The sequence below is a fragment of the Mastigoproctus giganteus genome, chromosome 9 (assembly GCF_048544385.1).
Source record: "Mastigoproctus giganteus isolate SK-2022 chromosome 9, ASM4854438v1, whole genome shotgun sequence".
Taxonomy (NCBI): domain Eukaryota; kingdom Metazoa; phylum Arthropoda; class Arachnida; order Uropygi; family Thelyphonidae; genus Mastigoproctus; species Mastigoproctus giganteus.
In genome coordinates this window covers 150,384,075-150,404,290 of record NC_143583.1, presented here as the reverse complement: position 1 = coordinate 150,404,290, position 20,216 = coordinate 150,384,075, and the positions used below count along the sequence as shown (strand labels likewise).

The 20,216-nt window shown below is 37.2% G+C and overlaps 1 protein-coding gene across 1 annotated transcript in view; it reads left to right on the top strand.

Annotated features, from left to right (window-relative positions):
- The first annotated feature begins 6,950 nt into the window (after positions 1–6,950).
- Positions 6,951–20,216, top strand: part of LOC150080818 (enoyl-[acyl-carrier-protein] reductase, mitochondrial) — a 103,357-nt gene continuing 90,091 nt past the window's right edge. The window contains exon 1 of the mRNA XM_090381081.1: positions 6,951–7,085. Coding sequence (XP_090237207.1) covers positions 7,080–7,085 — 6 coding nt within the window. The 5' untranslated portion in view covers positions 6,951–7,079. The remainder of the gene's footprint in view (positions 7,086–20,216) is intronic.

The following is a 20,216-nucleotide window of genomic DNA, read 5'->3' as shown; positions in this document are numbered from 1 at the left end:
TTTGCTCAGATTACGAGCCTGACGGGGAATGAATTCAATTTGAGGAAAGACAGTTGTAGAATAGATGTTCAGAAATTTGCTTTTAACCAGCGGGTGGTTGATTGCTGGAACAAGCTTCCGTCTGTCGTTGTGGAAGTTGATAACTTCAATAAATTCAAGGAAGAACTGGTAAAATTTTAAGAGGGGATGATTGTGTGAAATGGGATTGGTTTTTTTTTTTTTTTTTTTTTGTTTTTTTTGGCTGATGCTGTACACTGAAAGGACAGAATTCATGGGATACCTCGTTCCTGGGCAAAGCGACACTGTCATCCCTGTTGCTAGTGGATGCACCCACCGCTTGGTAGGTATATAAGCATACTGCATTCACGTAGACAGTGATTCGATGTCAGCAAGGATAAACGTTGTGAGTCAATCGACTTTGAAAGAAAGATGATAGTGGGTGCCAGACGCATTGGTGCCACTATCGCGGAGGTGGTAAAGTAAACTCGAACTATTACGGCCATCCATTATTTCTAATATATAACCATTATTCCTAGTAAAAATTGGAGAGGAGAAGATAAAGACAATAAGATTTGCAGATGGCTAGATATTGATTGCTAATAATGAAGAATTACATTCCATTTATTTATACACACAATTATTATATATATATATATATATATATATATATATATATATATATATATATATACAATACTTATATGAAGATATATATACAATTTTATATACATTAACATTCTCGTTACACATATACAGGGTGTCTCAAAAATACACGGCATAACGTCAGGAATGAGTTCCTCATATGTAGACAATAAAAATATTTTATATCAACATAGTTCTGGAAATGCTTGGTTCCCGAGTTATTAACCGTAATGTCTCATCTCCAGCAGGTGATTTCTTCATCACAAGGTACTGACAGAATCTGGTGGTTTTCCATTCCGACCATGTACTCAAATCAGGAGCAAGCGGTTATGCACGGTTTGGCGGACGGCAATGCTCTGGAGGCTCGTCGTTTATACCACGAAAGGTTCCCAGAACGAAGATGTCCAGACAGGAAAATGTTTTCGAAGGTATCCATCACCGCCTTTGTGAACATGTAACCTTTACACCTCGTGCTGCCGACAGAGGACGACCAAGATCTACGACTCCTGAAGTAGAGGAGGAGATTTTGGATGTTCTGCATGCCACTCTTGAAATCAGCACAAGCAGAATAGCAATGCAACTGACTGTTCAACATTCGACTATTTGGAGAGTGTTGCGAGAACACCAACTGTATTCTTACCATCTGCAACGGGTACAGGCCTTCTCACTAACAGATTACCCTGCGCGAGTAATGTTCTGCCAGTGGTTCTTGTAGCAGTGTGGTACACTCCTCACTTTCGTGCCTTAGTGATATTTACAGATTCTTGTGGGGCCATTGAAAGTCATTGGTGTATTTGACTCCGGTAGCTGATGTGGAAACTCTCCGCAATCGAATTGTGGCAGGTTGTGAGACAATACGAAACATGCCAGGAATTTGACATCGTCTTCGCGAGTCCATGAGACGTCGATGTGAGCCCTGTATTCAGGCCGAAGGTGGACATTTTGAACAATTACTATAAGGTGATGTGAACAGTCAAGTGTCATATACAGCCCTTCAAAACTCGGAAACCAAGCATTTCTGGAACTATGTTGATATGAAATATTTTTATTGTCTACATATGAGGAACTCATTCCTGAAGTTATGCCTTGTATTTTTGAGACACCCTGTATAAGACATTATATTATATTTGACCTCCTGGTGCATTGCGTACGTTTTTTTTTTTTATCCCAGAGACAAGGGTGGCTCCTAGGTAATTCCATTTCCATTTATTTACACACACAATTCTATGTACATTCTCATGATATAAACAATTTATATACAAGATTATATACAGTTTTATAGACATTATCATATATATATCCATTGTATATAATAGTAATCAAGGTACAGTATATGTTTGTGTGTGTTCTTATATCGGGGTGGCTCCTAGGCCTTAGCCCATCTCCACCTTTGTACTCTGTTATGGTGCAGAAACTCTGCATAATGGGCCTGAAAAGTGTCAGTGTATGTGTGCAATATTAATGCGTGTTGTTTTGTTTGTGTCAGGCTATTATGCCACCAGGGTGCAGCCAACGTATTGGCAGCTGCTGCCTGGTGCCGATCCTTAGCACCGGGCCTGGGTCAACAGTCCTCCTGTATTATTACGTGTGTTATTACCTTCAGTGTTATTACCACTGAAAATTTCGCACCTGCCAGAGGTAGTGCAATACTGGCGAGTGCCTGCAATCCCGCTCCCAGGTTGCCCTTATCAAAGCCAGCAAAAAAAAAAAAAAAAAAAACTAGTAGTTATATACATTATGGTCTGAGTATTTCGATCAAACACTCCTGTTCTTAGGAGATAGGTAATTTTGGTCCCGCGTCACCAAGACCAACCACTCAAAGGCTAGGAGGATGTTCTAGCAAAACAATTGTAACAATTATATTAACATATATACATGATTTCCTAATCTTAGTCTTTTTCACCACAGTTCAATTATTCTCAGTACATTTTCTTATTTTCAAATGAATGTCACAAGTTGAACTGTCCAGTTTGATTTCATTCAAGGAAGAAGTCAGTCCCAGTTGGGTTCTCCGTTCGGTGCCAGCATAAGTCTTAAAACTCTTCTTCAGGTGGTTGTCTTCTAGTTGCTGAAGACTTCTAATTATTCTCTTTTTCCCGAGAGTCCTAAGTTGTGTATGATTTGGAATTCCAATGACAGTCCATAGGTAAGAAAATGGAGTATTTTCACTTACAAAAGTTCTCGTTGTGAAAAACACGTTTCATTAAGTTCATGTAGATTTCAAGTGTATGTATGCGGTAGTTTCCGCTTTACACAAAAGGTCACCTCAGGGAAAAAGGTCCTAGTAACAGATCCGACAGATGACGTATCCCAGTGGGTCTGCCACAGATTTATCATTTCATTCCAGAAACGATTACGTTCTTGCTTAATATCTGAATGAATAGCATTAGCATTAGCATTAGTAGAGGCATTTGATGCAAGAAAGCAAGCTTATGCAGCATCAGCCAAAAAAAAAAAAAAAAATAAATAAATAAAAAATAACCACTTCCACTTCACCCCTCTGTTCGTTCGAAATACCTGTCCAGCTGAGCCTTAAACTTATTTAGGCTATCAACTTCCACGACAAGGGATGGAAGTCTGTTCCACCTACCAACCACCCGCTGGTGGTTGGTAGGTGGAATATTCAGAACGAAACCCATAAATTCAGTTGATAGTTGGTTTTTTAACCTATAACAAAGAACTCTGTAAGCTACGTGAAGGTCCAATGGCAATACATCTGCAAGAAGCTGTAGTGCTGAAGTTAAAACAGTACGACAAGCTCTTAACATACATAATAATATTGTACGTTGGATAGTAGCCAACTTCAATCAAAATTTAACAGTTCTAAGCCTGTGAAACCATACATCTGCAGCATAAGTAGCCATAGAAAGGAATACGGCGTTATAATAGATTCTCATGGTAGGTCTAGAAAGTCCCCAGTCTGAACGAGAAATTTTTACAATAGCACCAGTGAATCTTCTGATCTTTGTTGTTATATTATTTAAGTGAGAGACAAAATTAAGCTTTGAGTCTATTGTAATTCCAAGTAATTTAGTTTCGGAGACAAGGGGAAATCCTGTTATTATTAATCTTCACTAAAGGGGGTCGTTGAGGGTTTAAATGTGATCCAAAGATCATCATTTTAGTCTTAGACGAACTTATTGTCGATTTATTATCCACTGTCCATTGAAATAAATTTTGTAAGACATCATTGGCATTACTTTTGATAGCAGATTAAGATGAACCGTGAATTAAGATAGTAAAATCGTAGGCATAATCGATGGTTTTAGTACTACTGAAACTACGGGAAATCCAATCATGTAATATCATATTCCATATAAGAGGCCCTAAGATAGACCCCTGGGGACACCCTCGTAAAACTTCTCTAAACTCCTCCTGAAATTTAGATTTCACTAAAATGTGACAATTACTGAAATAGCTTGTGAACAGGTGGTATAGTTACTGAGAGTATCCAGCTGATCGTACCCGTTCGAGAGCACTCTGCCACCATAGAGAGTCAAAAGCGTCCTCGAAATCAACAAAGGTAGCTAACGTGTACTTTGATGTTGAACTCTCAATGTTGCCGGCAAATTCAACAAGTGCATCTTCACAGGACTTCCCTACACAGAACCCGTATTGATTAGAGGACACCATATTTTTCGACTGAAGAAGACCAGTAACACGCAGAGTCATTAGACGCTCTAGCAACTTCCCAAGATTTGGCAAAAGTGCAATAGGCCTATAAGATCTAGGATTTAATCTGGTTTATATGGGTTTTTAATCAGTTTTAAAAGCGCAATTTTCCACATATCAGGAAAGAGACCTTCTTGGAGACATTTGTTAAAAAGTAAAAGCAGTACTTGTGGACGCAATTTGAAAAATCGCAAAATAAATGTATTTTCAACCAGGTCTATCCCTGGACATTTCTTAATATTAATCTTTTTAGCAAAAGAGGTTAACTCATCAATGGTAAATTCTTCTGTTTGAATATTGGTGGTATAAAGCGAATTTGCAGCTCGAATATTTGAATGTACAACAGAATCAGTAGTTAGATCATCCACCAGGAACAGTCTGTCAAGAATAACATTAACTGTATTCATCCAATTAGTAATCTCCAGGAAATCTTCTTTCACAGTGCCGTATACATCTAAAGAGTGAATCTTATTACGAGCTATCTTATAAATAAGACCCCAAGGATTATCATTACCAGCACTGTGAACAAACTCCTTCCATGTTTCCCGCTTACATATGGCAATAGCCTTTACATAACGTTGTTTGAGTGAAATATATTGAGAGTAAAAATAAGCTACTTCATCAGAGTGAATGAAGAATTACAGAGCTCCTTGCTCTGTATAAGTAATAAAGGAGTAAAATATGAAGATTAAAAGCAATAAAACCAAGGTAACATTAATTTCAAAGAGACCAAGAAGAAGCAATGTAACATTAGATTGAATAATATTGGAACAGGTTGACAGATACAGGTACTTGGGAAGCATAATGACAGAAAATGGAAAAAACCTAAAAGAAATAAAAAGAATTGCAATGGGCAAAGAGGCATTTAGTAATAGAAAAGAACTATTGAGAAGAAATTTCATGGAGGAATTAAGAAAGCAAATGGTGAAAACATTAATATTGGCTGTTTGTACTACAGTATATGGCTCCGAAACATGGACACTGGGAAAGAGGAGATTAGATGCCTAGAAGCTTTCGAGATGTAGGTGTAGCGGAGAATGGAAAGGGTGAAATGGGTGGACAGAGTGAGTAATGAGATTTTGAAAAAAGTAGAAGAGAGAGAACGTTAGTAAAGAATTAAGAAAGAAACAAAATAACTTTACAGGACATGTATTGAGAAGAAAAAGCATGTAGAGGAAAGGGACTGAGGGGTAAATGTGTGGGAGGAGGAGAACTGGAATTATGGATTGGATGATAAGAGGAAATTATGCAGGAATTAAAAGTATAGCACAAGATAGAGAAGCATGGCGCCAATGGAGCCTCTGCCTGAGGGCAGAGAACTTGAAGAAAAAGAAGATTATATAAATGTGAAATACAGATCCAGATAAGCAACTTAACATGTCTGCAATTTCATGTACTGTATTTATCTCAAATAAACTATTTGCCTGCCATGTTGATTACTGGTAAATGATGGAAGTCGCGTCGATCATCTGATTGTATAAAACCAATCAGACGACCATCGCGACTTCTGGGTATGTGGGACAGGTGATTGGTTAGATTTTAAGAGTAACACTAAGTTGCAGAATGGTAATCCCTTTGGCTCTTAATTCGTGCTTAGCAGTAGCACTAATTGAATGAATTGCCTGAAGGCCAGAGATTATACTTCCCAGTAAAGTCTCTCGTAATCTGTTCGTTACATGGAAATTTTCTTCATTCTACTGAAACTATTATAAATGTAATTCGCCAGTGGAATTTTAAAAAAATCGTTAAATAGAAAATTTCTCTATAAAGACGTTCGTTAAACAGAGGTTCGACTTGTATATGTCGAAAATTTTTTTGGCGCCCTCCTGAGCTGACGCCCGTAACGACGCTTACCCATTTTCGGCGGCCCTGATTACTATTACTACTACTATGTGACAACTGGGTCTCAGGCGTAGATAGCAAGGTTTTTCCCCCAGAAATTGGGTTTTTTTTCCGTCCAGCAAACAGGCAAATCGACCAGAGAACATACACAATTTACAGACAAATAAATATATGAGTAGATGTAAGAAATTACGAGTTGCCCTAATATAATAATAATATAATATAATAATATGTGACCACTGTAGAAGCTATGTTACAATGTAAATGGAACATAGACTAACATAGGAATTTTAGCAAGGAATTGCTTGTAGAATGCTTATAAAATTGCTTATAGAATTGCTTGCTATTTTCTTGCTTATTTTATAAGCAAGAAAATAGCAAGGAATTTTATAAGCAAATTCTGCAAAACAAGGAACTGTTAAGCTGAGCCAGATCATCAGGGAAATATAAAGTGGTATGAAAGCGGTATGTAATTTAGATACTTATAATTTATTTTAGATAAGCAACGAATAATTTTTTAGTATAAATATGTAAAAAAAAACCTGTGAAATAAGATATCTCTCTGTGTTTACGATGTATATCAATAAAACATTTCAATTATGAAATATTTATATTATTAAATACATATTTCTTAATTTAAATGTTACACTGCCGAAATATATAAAATGCTAAACATATTTGAAAGTTTTACATTTACTGTATACTCTTTCCGCTAAAAAATCCGCTATTACATATTTTAATCCGCCAAACCTGAAGCAATTCCGCTAAATTGGCAACGCTGTCTGTGTGTACAATCGGAACTTACCACGGGTTCATCGCATTAAACGGTGCCGGTCAATCTATTTTATACATGAACTGAGTGGTTTTTGCTTACTAACGGAACTGATTTTGTAGTTGTGTGTGTTGCGAAACCGGAAATTAACATGTTGGTAAGTTTGCAACTTTGGCATAAATAATTTTTAATAGTGGTACAACTTTATTAAAATTAGCAAAGGAACATTTAAAGAAGTGGAGGAGAACGTATCCACTTTAGAAAGAATAATACCATATTACAGAAGTTTGGATGTCTGGTGAGTTGTATTTGTCAAGAAATAGGGGTATTCTTTTTTTTTTTTTTTTTTTTTTTTGACCGATGCGACACTATCATACAAAATAATTTTGGAACTTACCCGATTTTTGCTTACCGATTCGATCCAAAATACTGTGACTTGCAGATTTTCACATACTGTACTGTCTATTGGGATAGATGGAGACAGTTGAAGGTCTCCTTTATCTTTTTCTGAATTAGAATACACCGAAACATACGTGTAGTAAGTCGCAGTTTTCAGTTATTTAGTCGTAATTGGTTCTGTGCTAATTGAGATAATGACCCAGAAGTGAACCTTAAATTTTTAAACCCCTTGTCATTATTTTTGTTGTACTTATTTCTTTTTTGAAGTGAGCCTCAGCAAAAGTTGCTCCTGAGATAGTTGCTTTATGCTGAACCTGTACCCAACTATCCCTTGGGGGTTAGGAACACGATGGCTTAATTAATCTCTCTGCAATAATATTATTATTGACATCACCTAGTTGGTACTTGCTAATTGGCATGTTTTAAATGTATTGATTTAATACCCCATCCCATAAAAATTCTCGTTAATGTGTTAACCTTGAACAGTACGGCTTAGTTAGGATAAAAAGCCCAGTAACTTCCAAGATTACTTCCTTAAATGCTTCTAATTTAGAAATTGCTTTTGGTAACATCATCAGTTGGTCCCACTGTATAGAATTTAAAAACTGAGACCGCTGTAGTCACCTTTATGAAAGCAAAAACCTTTTCCTTTACCTCTAATGGTAGTTACTTCTTTGAGTAAATCCCACATCAGCACACTGTGATCACTGCCACCTAGTGGTTCTTTCATCTGCAGATTCTTAATGATTGAAGAATCAGTGCAGATAATCAGATCAAGAGTATTATTCCTTCTGGTTGCCTCTTAGATATAATAAATAAAAAATTTTCTGTTTATACTCCAGGACGACCAAACAGTCAGAGGAGTTCACAAGATAGAGAGAATACAAGAAACAGCACCGTATTCAGCAGTCACAGGCTTGAACCCCGGTCACTCAAGGCACGTGTACTTATGCACTCGTGCGCCTGACCACTAGGCAACGGCGGCCTTATATGCTGCTGCTGCTGTAGAAAACAGTCATCCAGTAATTCCACAAAAGCCCTGCTAGTGTGTGGATGATCAACCCACAAGTTCCATTCAATAACTGGGAAGTTAAAAACCCCCCATTATAAGACAATTTGATTTACTGGCCACTCTATTTCCAAAGTTAAAGAAGAAGCTGTGAGGAAAACGTTTCCTGTTGTCAGAAGAAGTTGTAAAGACATCAGAGGTAATTCTGAAATGCATGTCAAAAAATGGCTTCCACCATGTTTTTGAAGAATAGCAGAAATGTTGGATTAAGCACATTCGTCAAATGGGGACTTCTTTGAAAAGGACTATCAAAATATGGATGATTAATAAAGGTACATTGTGAAAAAAAAAATTTTGATCATTCTTTATTGAATAGCTCTACTACAATGGGATTACGAGCTCCCAATCATTACAGGATATTGTTTGATATATCGTTGCTGAAACACCATGAATTTTCCTGGCTGCTTGCTTTCCCTGCTAAGAGAACTTCATATCTACCTCCGTCATTACCTCTTTCTAGATCTCTTTCTTCCTCTGGCATTTTTAATTCAACTGTACTTTTTGCCATTCTAAAAAATAGTTCTCCCTCTTCTGACCACTCTTGAAGCCTGTTCAAGAATTGTCAGGAAAGCAGCCAGTTGCCAAGCAGCACTCTTACATTTTGAAGGAGTGCCACTTGGCACTGATCATGAACAACTCTCACAATCTTTACAGCATTTGTAAATTTTGTTTATGAAAATCAAAAAGAACCAACATTGGTCCAAGAACCAATCCTTAAGGGGGAACCCCACTACTGATGTTACACCAGTTTCAAGAATATACCCATTGGTTTATTATTAGCCATATGGTACAAGGAAGCCTGAGGCTTATGCTGCACCAGCCAAAAAAAAAAAAAAAATTTCCGAGTTACCCTGAGAGAGAGAGAGAGAGAGAGAGAGAGAGACGTGTAATTAATGATAATTTTGTAGACCCTAGTGTCAAAACGGTTAGAGTTATCACTGTCATTTAGGGTATGGGGAAGTGATTTGTAGAAGAAAAAAAAATTAGTTCAAATTTCTGCCACTAGTGAAAAAACGACGATGCACATATGTAAAAGTTGTTTACTTCAAGACATGCTTACAAGACGTGCTAAATGACATCCTGTTTGATAAAAGCAGAAAGGCCAATGCCACTGTCAATAACCATTATGGCTCTTACAAAAAAGGAATGTGCTCTTTTAGTAAAACTTCTACCAGAATAATAGTAACACTAATGCAGCACTACGTACTTTTGACGTCAGCAGAGGGGGGGGGCATATGTTCCTTTAATAGATATGTGGAAATTTGCCTTTAGCCAGCGGGTGGTTAATTGCTGGAACAAACTTCCATCTGTCGTTGTGGAATTTGATAGGTTAAATAAATTTAAGGAGGAACTGGACAAACATTTGGAGGGAATTGTTTTGTAAATTTTTTTTTTTTTTTTTTTTGGCTGATGCTGCCTAAGCTCATTCACTTGCTTTCTTGCATCATGTGCCACTACTACTACTACTACTACCAAAAATTTGAAACGATAAAAAAAAAAAAGAATGCAGGAGGCGTTCTAAAAAAAACAAAACTCAAAAGCCTGGTTGCCACGCCACCCTTCCGAAGATACCTGGATACACCACTGGATGTCAGTGGGACTTTGTAAAGTAATAAAGAAATTTGAAGTGTTTGACGTGACCGGGGAGTTAGGTGTAATTCTAGGCAGGGGACGACCACATATCAGAACGGAGGTAATGGATGAAGTGATGGTTGCAATGGTCAGAATGCAAAATGCTGCCAGTTAGTAGTGGCAGAGGTGTGTTAAGAGACTTGAATCTTCCTTGGTCTACTGTACGTAAATTGCTTCGAATAATTTTACGCTTGTTCCCTTACAAGATTCATGTAGTGCAATAAGTAAAGTCTTGTGATCAGCAACAACGATCAGACTTTGCTCTACGATTTCTGGCTTGTATGGAACTTGATGATACATGAGCTCGAATGAGCTTGTGGTGTGATGAGGCACATTTCACTCTTCAAGGGGCTATAAATGCACAAAACTGCCAAATATGGGGAACTTCTCCTCCATCTGCTTTGCATGAAAGACCACTACAATATACATTACAGTATGGTGTGGATTCACAGCAGAGTTTATAATCGGACCATTTTTCTTTGAAGAGTCTGCACCTCATGGCCCTGTAAGGTGTACGGTAACTAGTGCATGGTATTGTGTTCTTCTAAGAGATCACAATGCTTGAAGACAGTAGTGTTCATGCAAGATACAAGTGAAGGAACTGCTCCATTCAGCATTCGGAAGTGATTGCATCATTTCTAGAAATGGTGATCAGGATGGCCAGAACGATCACCAGATCTCAATCTGTGTGATTTCTGGCTATGGGGATACCTGAAAGATAGAGTTTACCGTAGTGGCGTATGGACGCTTGTTGATTTGAAAGCAAGCATTGAGATGCTATGCAAAACTGTTGCACGCAGTCCTTCATTTTCAGAATGTCATCTCAAGTGAAGGAAAGCATATAGAACAATATCTGTAGATTTCTAAGTACTGATATTAAAATCTAATCCTAAGTTAACAATATTTAGAAGACTAAATGCAGAAGGCATAATATGTTATGGGTTGAAATTAACTATATAATATTGGTGTAAATACACCGTAAGTTTAACTACATAAGTAGTGTTAAGGCATCGTTTGATTTTACCTCATATTGTGGCTACCTTCACAATGAGATACAGTGGTACCTTGCTTTGCGAGCATAATTCATTCCGGAAACGTGCTTGTAATCCAAAGCACTCGTATATCAAAGCGAATTTCCCCATAAGAAATAATGAAAATCCAGATTATTCGTTCCAAAACTCAAAAATATTCATATAAAAATGATTAATACAAAATACATATATACCTTTTTTATATTTTTAATGTTTAAATTTAATATACATAAAGCAATCGAATTTATTAATTTTTGGGTAGGATGACTTTCACTGTCACTAACGGAATCACTGCTATCTGTTGACTTTTTATTTTTGCGACTTTAACAAGGAACCTATCCAATGACACATGCTTTTGTCTCCTTTTGAGGATTTCACGGAAATATGACATTGCATTGTCGTTAAACAGATTCATCGCTCGCACTGCCACAGCCTTACTCGGGTGGTGCTTTTCTACAAAATTTTGCACTGTTTCCCACATTTTACACACTTCCCTAATCTCATTTGAAGAGAGGGATGTCTCAGTTTTTTTTCTCCTCCTCCTCAGACGAGATCTCCTCCACAATCTCTTGCTGTTGCTTGCGATGCAGATCCATCAGTTCATCGGTGGTAAACTCCTGGCCATGTTCCTCCACCAGCTCTTGAATGTCGTCCTTATTCACCTCCAGTCCCATGGTCTTCCCCAAGGACACAATTTCGTCGACAACTGGCAGCTCCTGTTCATGAGCAAACCCCTCAATGCAATCAGACCACAGTTTTCTCCAAGCAGAATTGAGGGTTCTCTTGGTGATCCCATCCCAGGCTTTATCGATGACCTTGAGGCAGTTTACGATGTGGAAATGATTTGGTAAGGTTAGTTCCTTTGGTCACCTCGAAGAGGTGACCAAATGTGTCAATCAAGAAATTTGTATGCTGTAAGTGCCAATTAAGTTGTACATTTGATTGCTTTTGAAAGTAAACTGTTCAGTGATGGTGAATTTATTACAAGTTGTGGAAAAAATTTCTGGAGAAATGAACAATGATACAAGATATTAGTTTATGTCAACAAACAATTATGTGAAATTATTATTATCGTCGTTAGCCATATGATGCAAGGAAGCCTGAAGCTTATGCTGCACCAGCCAAAAAAAATTTCTGAATGAGAGAGAGAGAGAGAGAGAGAGGGAGAGGGAGAGCGTTTGGAGAACACTAAACAAATGAAATATTTAGCATGGCATTGGATAGCAGTATTGATGTTAATGACACATCTCAACTCCTTTTCTTCATACGTGTAATTAATGATAATTTTATACCACTTTGTACTACTTGAAGGTTTAGCTGATCTACAGGGTATGCATGGAACAACTACAGGTGAAATTTTTGCCAATCTATTGAAAAGTTAGAATTAAAATATTAAAAACCTTGGGAAGTCACAACTGACGGTACAAAAAATATGATTGTAAAAACATTGGGCTTATGGGTAGAATAATCAAGAAAATGATAGATATTGGAGCTGAACCTCCGATTGGAATTCGCTGCATTGTGCATCAAGAAGCTCTCTGTGGGAATGTATTGGATTGATCTCCAACACATTATGAATGTGGTTATTTCAATTGTAAATTTTATAATATCACATGGCTTTTATCACTGTATGTTTCAACAGTTTCTTTTAAAAATTGAAGCTGAATATGAAGATCCAGTTTACATAGTGCAGTGAGATGGCTTAGTCGTGGCAAAGTGTTAAATCGTTTCTTTAAACTGTGACATGAAATTGATTTTTTTATGACAGAAGGAAAACTAATAAAAAACTATCAAATATGGAGTGGCTCTTTGGGTTAGCAATTCTTAAAGACATTTCTAGTCATTTAAAAGTTCTTAATTTAAAACTATAAGGGAAAGGAAAATTGGTCTCTGATTTGTATGGTGACATAGTTTCCTCCCACTATTACAATTAGTTTTTGACAAGTTTGAAAGTTGATTTGCTGATATGATCCCATAAAAAAGACATAAGCTTGTTTGAGAATTCATTTACTTCTATGGCCGAAAACTACAATCTCAGCTTGCAACTTGAAATTAGTGATCTTCAAGCCAAAACATGGTCCAAAAATAAGTCTATGGACTACGAAAATAAACTACACATGTACTTGAATTCTGCAAGGCTCTCCCCTCTGAAGATTTTCTGCTAATAAAAGAAAATATCATGAAAATGGCTACTTTGTTCAGATCAACTTATGTTTGTGAGCAAATTTTTTCATGCATGATATTAGCATTAGTAGAGGCATTTGATGCAAGAAAGCAAGCTTATGCAGCATCAGCAAAAAAAAAAAAATAAAACCCACTTCCACTTCATCCCTCTGTTCGTTCGAAATACCTGTCCAGCTGAGCCTTAAACTTATTTAGGCTCTCAACTTCCATGACAAGGGATGGAAGTCTGTTCCACCAACCAACCACCCGCTGTCTAAAGGCAAATTTCCGCACGTCTATCCTACATCTGTCTTCCCTCAATTTGAATTTATGCCCTCTCAGGTGATTATTCTGAGCAAGAGGAAGAATCCCATCAGCATTGAGCATGCTCAAACCATTCAAGGCTTTATACACCGCTATCAGATCACCTCGCTGGTGCCTAGTCTCCAGACACTGTAATTTGCAAAACTTAAGCCTTTCTTCATAAGAGCACCCTTTGTTCCATTCACTAATCTTGTTGCCCTTCTCTGTACTTGTTCCAGCAGCTCTACATCCTTCTTGAAATGAGGCCTCCAGACCTGTATATGGTACTCTAGGTGTGGCCTGACCATTGCCTTATACAATGGAATAATCACCTCCTTATCCCTGCTAGAAAAATTCCTATATATCATTGACAATACACCATGAGCTACACTTGCAGCATGTCTGCACTGCTCAGAGAACTTCATGTCTGCCTGCACAATGACCCTCAAGTCCTTGTCATTCTCTACCACTGTCGGTGTAGTACCACAGAGTTGATACGTTGCTCTGGGGTTGCTGTTTAACATATGTAGTACTTTACATTTGTCAATGTTAAACTTCATTTGCCACCTCTCAGCCCATCTGCTCAACATTTCCAGATCCTGTTGCACCAGCATAGTGTCAGTATTGTCCTTGACAACCCTGTCAACCTTCGTATCGTCTGCAAACTTCGACATTAAGCTTGATATACCATCATCAATATCATTTATAAATACAGAAAACAACAATGGACCCAACACTGAACCCTGAGGGACTCCATTAATAACATTAGTCCACGATGAGCAGTGCCCATTGATTACCACTCTGTCTTCTCCCCCTCGACCGCCCCTTTATCCATAGCAGCAATTTGCCTCCAATGCCACACTGCTCCAGTTTGTGCAGCAGTCTTCCACGTACAACACTATCAAAAGCCTTTCTAAGATCCAAGTATATAATATCAAAGTTATTCTCTGCATCCAGTTCTTTTGTGACTGCCTAATAGTATCCAATCAAATTGGTCTGGCAACACTTCCCCTTAACAAAACCATGCTGTGTCCGAGCTATAACGGAAGTTTTTATAGATGATCCTGCAGTGCTTCTTTAACCAGTGCCTCCATTAATTTTCCTGGAACAGAAGTTAAACTCACAGGTCTATAATTACTTGTGTCAGCCTTTGATCCTCCTTTGTGAATTGGGGTCACATTTGCACATCTCCAGTCTGTGGTTAGCTCCCCTGAGTCCAAGGAAGCTCTCATAATTATGGCTAAGGGTTTGCTTACTTCCTTTGCTGCCTCCTTTAATATAACTGGATAGATCCCATCCACCCCACGTGCATTTCTTGTGTTTATCTTCAACAAATTTCTCCATTTTACTCTCGGTTATTACAAGATTCTCTAGCTTACTGCCAGAGTTGAATACACCTCTGGCATTCCCCTCTCTGAACAACTTCTCATGTGTGAATGTCTATGCAAAATATTCATTTAGTTTGTTAGCTACCTGAGCAGGATCATCAACAGTTGACCCATCGATATCAAGTGGACCAATCTGATTCATCCACTTCCTTCTAGAGTTTACATAAGTAAAGAATTCTTTGCTGTTTTTCTTTGCATCCCTTGCCAAAGATTTCTCGTAATCTGTCTTCGCCTGCCTAACCTCCTTTGTAACTTGGTTACAGATCAACTTGTATATATCATAGGCTTCTGTGTCACGTGTTAATTTGTATGTATCCCATGCATTTTTCTTCTCTGCCATATGTCTCATTAGTTCATCTGACATCCATTTAGGCCTAAACCTTGAACAATATTTCTTAGTTGGTATGTAAAGCCTAGTAGCTTCCAAGATAAGTTCTTTGAATGCTTCCCATTTTGAATTTGCTGTTGGTAACATCATCAGTTGGTCCCACTGTATAGAATTTAAATACTGTCTCAGTCCATCATAGTCGCCTTTACGAAAGCAATAACCCTTCCCTTTACCCCCCAATGGTAGTTACCTCTTTGAGTAAATCCCACTTCAGCACACTGTGATCACTGCCACCCAGTGGTTCATTTATCTGCAGATTCTTAATGCATGAAGAATCACTACTGATAATCAAATCAAGAGTATTACTCCCTCTAGTTGCCTCCCGAACATGCTGATGTAGAAAACAATCATCCAATAAATCCACAAAAGCCTTGCTAGTGTGTGAGTGACCAACCCATAAATTCCAGTCAATATCTGGGAAATTAAAATCCCCCATTATAAGACTCTGATTTACTGGCCCACTCCATTTTTCCTGTACAGTTTCTTATTATACTCATCAGAGTCATTAGGCCTATAGCACACTCCTACTCTCAATTTTGATCTCCCAATGCTTATGTCACACCAAACTGACTCGACACTGCACTGTCCAGCGATGTCGACTGGCTTCACTTCCTTGGATTTTATGTGTTTCTTAACTAATAGCATGACCCCTCCTTCCTTCCTATCCTGTCTATCCTTTCTGTAGACTTTGTACTCCTCAAATTCGAGTTCTGCATTCCTTATATATGTGTGACACAACGTCTCTGATATCCCAACAATATCTGCCTTTGATGTTTTGAGCAGTACCTCAAATCCATCAAATTTATTTACTACACTCCTAGCATTGGTGTACACGCAAGTATACCTGCACCTGTTCCTATTCTTAGCTACCCTAACACAACCCATGTGTTTACTTGTACCGCAATGATTCCCAGCAGTCTCTGAAACATCCTGCATCTTGTTTTGCAGGCTTCTGCTCATTCCAATAGAAGCAGTGCAAGAATCACTTTCACCTCTGCCAGTGGTTACTGTTCATCTATTAGTCCTTGTATCCCCCTAAACTACCAGTTTTCCGACCCACCTAACACTGCCTTGATAGCATCAGCAAATATTCTTGCACCCTTTCTTTTTAAGTGTATCCCATTCCTGTAGAAGCAGTCTCTCCTGTTAACAAGTACTGACCAGGCAGAAAAACATTCTACCCCTTGAGCCTTGCACAATCTTTCCAGGGCCGAATTGATTGACAAGGCCCTCATCAAATACTCCCTGCTATCGTGTCTGGGCAGAATTGCAGACACTTTGAAATTCAACTCTAATTCAAGTCTTTTTTTAAACAGTAACCTGTACTTGTTAAGTAATTCTGCCCGTCTCCTTCTTGATATCATTAGTGCCAACGTGTACAACTATATCATCTTTTGTGCCCTTAAAAATCAAATAAGTACTTAAAAAGAAACATAACAGATGAGCATCTTCATTCTGTATTGAGAATTGGTGTCACAAATATTCAACCAAGTTTTGAACAATTATCTAAAAATATCCAGCCCCAATCATCTCATTAAATTAAGTTTTGTTCAGTAAAATGTTATTGTACTTAATAAAATTTTTGAATATTTTCGATTTTATGTGTATCATTATATATTTATTTATTCACCTTTAATATTGAAAGGCAGTGATCCTTTTTAGCAAGAAGTTGAACATTGTAAATTTTCTAAAATGTGCATTTAAAAGCAAAAGTAAGGTATATTTTTAAAAAACAAAAGTAATTCATTTTTTTGTAATTTTAATAAAAGTCTAAAAAATAAATCATTGGCATAGATTTGTTGCACATAACCAAGTATTGGAAATTTGCATTTTTTATATATAGTCTGAATATAAAAAACAGTAACATGAAAATAGAAACTTCCTTTTACATGTAACAAGATATGGAAACTGTAACACTAATTTTTCTCAAATCACTCTATGCAGCCTGCAAAACAAATCTAACTTTGAATATGGCCTCTGTATGGGAAAAGATTGGACCTCATAGCTTTAAAGTATCCTCAGTGATACTGGGAAAAACCATTGCTTTAGTTTTGTTCCAATGAATATTATCTTTGTCAATGAATTTTGTAGATTCCAATGAATCTACAAAATATCTTCTTTCTGCCTATAAGTGTGGGCCACACTGTTAAAAATCCCCCCCCCCCTCCCATAGCCTTGCAGAGTCTCCCATGTCTTGAGTTAATTCACAAGGCTTTTAGCATATAATCCAGTGGTTTTTAACCAGGGTGCCACAACATTCCAGGGGTGCCACATAATTTGGGTTTAATTTAATTAAACTGATTTTTTTAAAAAAAATTTATATTCATTTCATTATAAAAAAGGTTTACAGTATGTATTGTACATTGTTTTTAATTTTGTGGTGATCTATAATTGATGTTTATTTAGTGACTCTATATAAAAAATAAAATTATATAAGTATACATAATTTGTATTATGAATTTTAATTTCGTTTATAGTTATTATAATAATATAACTATCATATAACATTTTTTTTAATATTTTATATATATATATATACAAACACAGTGAAACTTCCCTTTAACGGACAGCCACGGGGAATGAAAATGTGTCCGTTAGAGAGAAGTGTCCGCGAACAAGAAGTCTGAGGGAGAAAAAAAAAAAGAAAGAAAAATCGTTAAACATTTAATGTAAAATTAAATTAAATTATATACAGATTTTGCACAATATTTTTGTAAATAATATACATACAATTGTGCTATGCATATTATGACTTTATCTTAAGAAAAATACATACAGTAATCACTTATTTTCTTCAGCACCTTCTTCCGGCTGATAATTTTGTTTTCAACATTTGTTTGGAGTGAAGAAACCAACGAAAGTCCTTCAGTATCTTCTTCAGTGGCGAAAAACATTTTTAAACGATTGATTTGTATGAGTGCTTCTTCTATTTTCATCGGTGGTTCGTCTTTAATATGTTCTTCGACAGAATGACCTCCTTCCATTTCTTCATCCTCATGAGGAACTTCTTGAAAAATATCGATGATAATGTCGTTGATATTTAGAGCACCATCTTCTGTACTGAGGTTTGAGTCTATATCTTTGTAGCGAGGGTCACTTGTAGCTGAAGTATCTTACATTATCAATAGATGTTGAAGTACTTGTTCTTCTTGGTGCTCCACATTGCTGTTCACAACTTCAATTTTGCGTTTGAGAAGCCAGACTTTACAAAACAGTTCACGACAGTTTGTTTTCTAATTGCGTTTACTGAAGAGGAAATCCATTGAATCGCATCTAGGATGCTGATTTTCTTTGCAAGGTCACTCGCACATGTTACGTCATTCATGTTTGCAATGAGATGTCTTAAAACACGTTTTCTGTAGTGAAGTTTAAAATTTTTTATTATCCCTTGATCCAAGGGCTGACACTCTGCAGATGTGTTTGGTGGCAGAAAAACGATTTGAATGTTGGACAATTCAATGTGCGGGTGAGATGCAGCATTATCTATGAAAAGAATAATTTTTCTGTTTTGACGAATCATGTTTTGGTTAAAGTGACTTATCCATTCGCTCATGATATCTCGTGTCATCCACGCTTTTTTAATAGACTTCCAGTCAACATTCAAAAGATTCAACTTTATGCCCTTGAAACGAGGATTGTGGTTTTCCTATAACAAGAGGTTGTTCAAAGTCTCCCAGCATATTTGTACACAATAGTACAGTCAAGCGTTCCTTAGAAATTTTTCCGCCCTGGCATTTTCGTTTTTTAGACTCATTGTGTTTTCAGGAAGAGCTTTAAAAAAACAACCCTGTTTCGTCACAGTTGTAAATATCCTTAGCTTCAAAATCACAACATAACTCTTCCAATTTGACGGTCCACTCTGTTACAACCCTTAGTATCAACAGATCCACCTTCACCACTTACGGTTTTCCAAGAAATTTTATGCCGAGTTTTGAACTTGTCTAGCCATCCCACAGAACTCATTTACTCCCATAGATTTCGCAACCTCCAAAGCCTTTTCCCTAATAATAGGCCCATTAATGGGAATTTTTTTAGCACGTGCGCGACAAATTTGAAGTCTAACAGTTTTCGGGAATGATTTTTGAACCTGATCATTTACGTGTTGCCAAATTTGTTTGAGCAGTTAATTTTTTTCTCTTTAGGATGTCGCTTACCTGCGTCTTCCCGATTTTGAATTTTACAGCGAGATTGCAAACACTATTTTATTGCTGATCATATGCATTAATGAGTTCGACTATCTTTTAAAGTTAAATGTTTACGAGAAGACATTGTGCACTTCACACGACACTGAAAACTGAAAAGACGAAAGGCCGACCATATTCCCCCCCCCTCCTCCCTGCACACACTGAATTCACCAGAAGTTTTACACGTGCCTTAAAATTCTTGAAAAAGGGTTTAGAACCGCGACGTAAACCTTGATAAAATTCCGAGAATCGGAAATAGAAAATAAACACACGATTGAGGCAATACGTGGAAGAAACGTTCCTAGAAAAAGGGCCGTGAGCTCGCCCGCTGTCCGTTATGGGGAGATCAAATTATGTGCAAATCTAAACGAAACAGTGCAGATTGCCTGTCCACGTCCGTTACAGAGAATGTCCGCTAGACAGAAGCTGCAAACACGTTAAAACCAATGGAGGTGAGTTTGGGAATTTGAAAATGTCCGTTGTAGAGAGGTGTCCGTTAACGAGAGGTGTCCGTTAGGAGAAGTTTCACTGTATATATATATATATATATATATAGTGCTTTTTTTTGTGACGGTATTAACAGCGACGTGTGACGTTTGGATGCAATGCACTTCGAAATTTGTAATATTCTGTAAATTGTTTTCACGTTTCCCTACTATTCAAATAAGCTCAAAATTATTTAACTAAATTTTCATTTTTCACTATCTATTGTTAAGATATTTCCCACATAA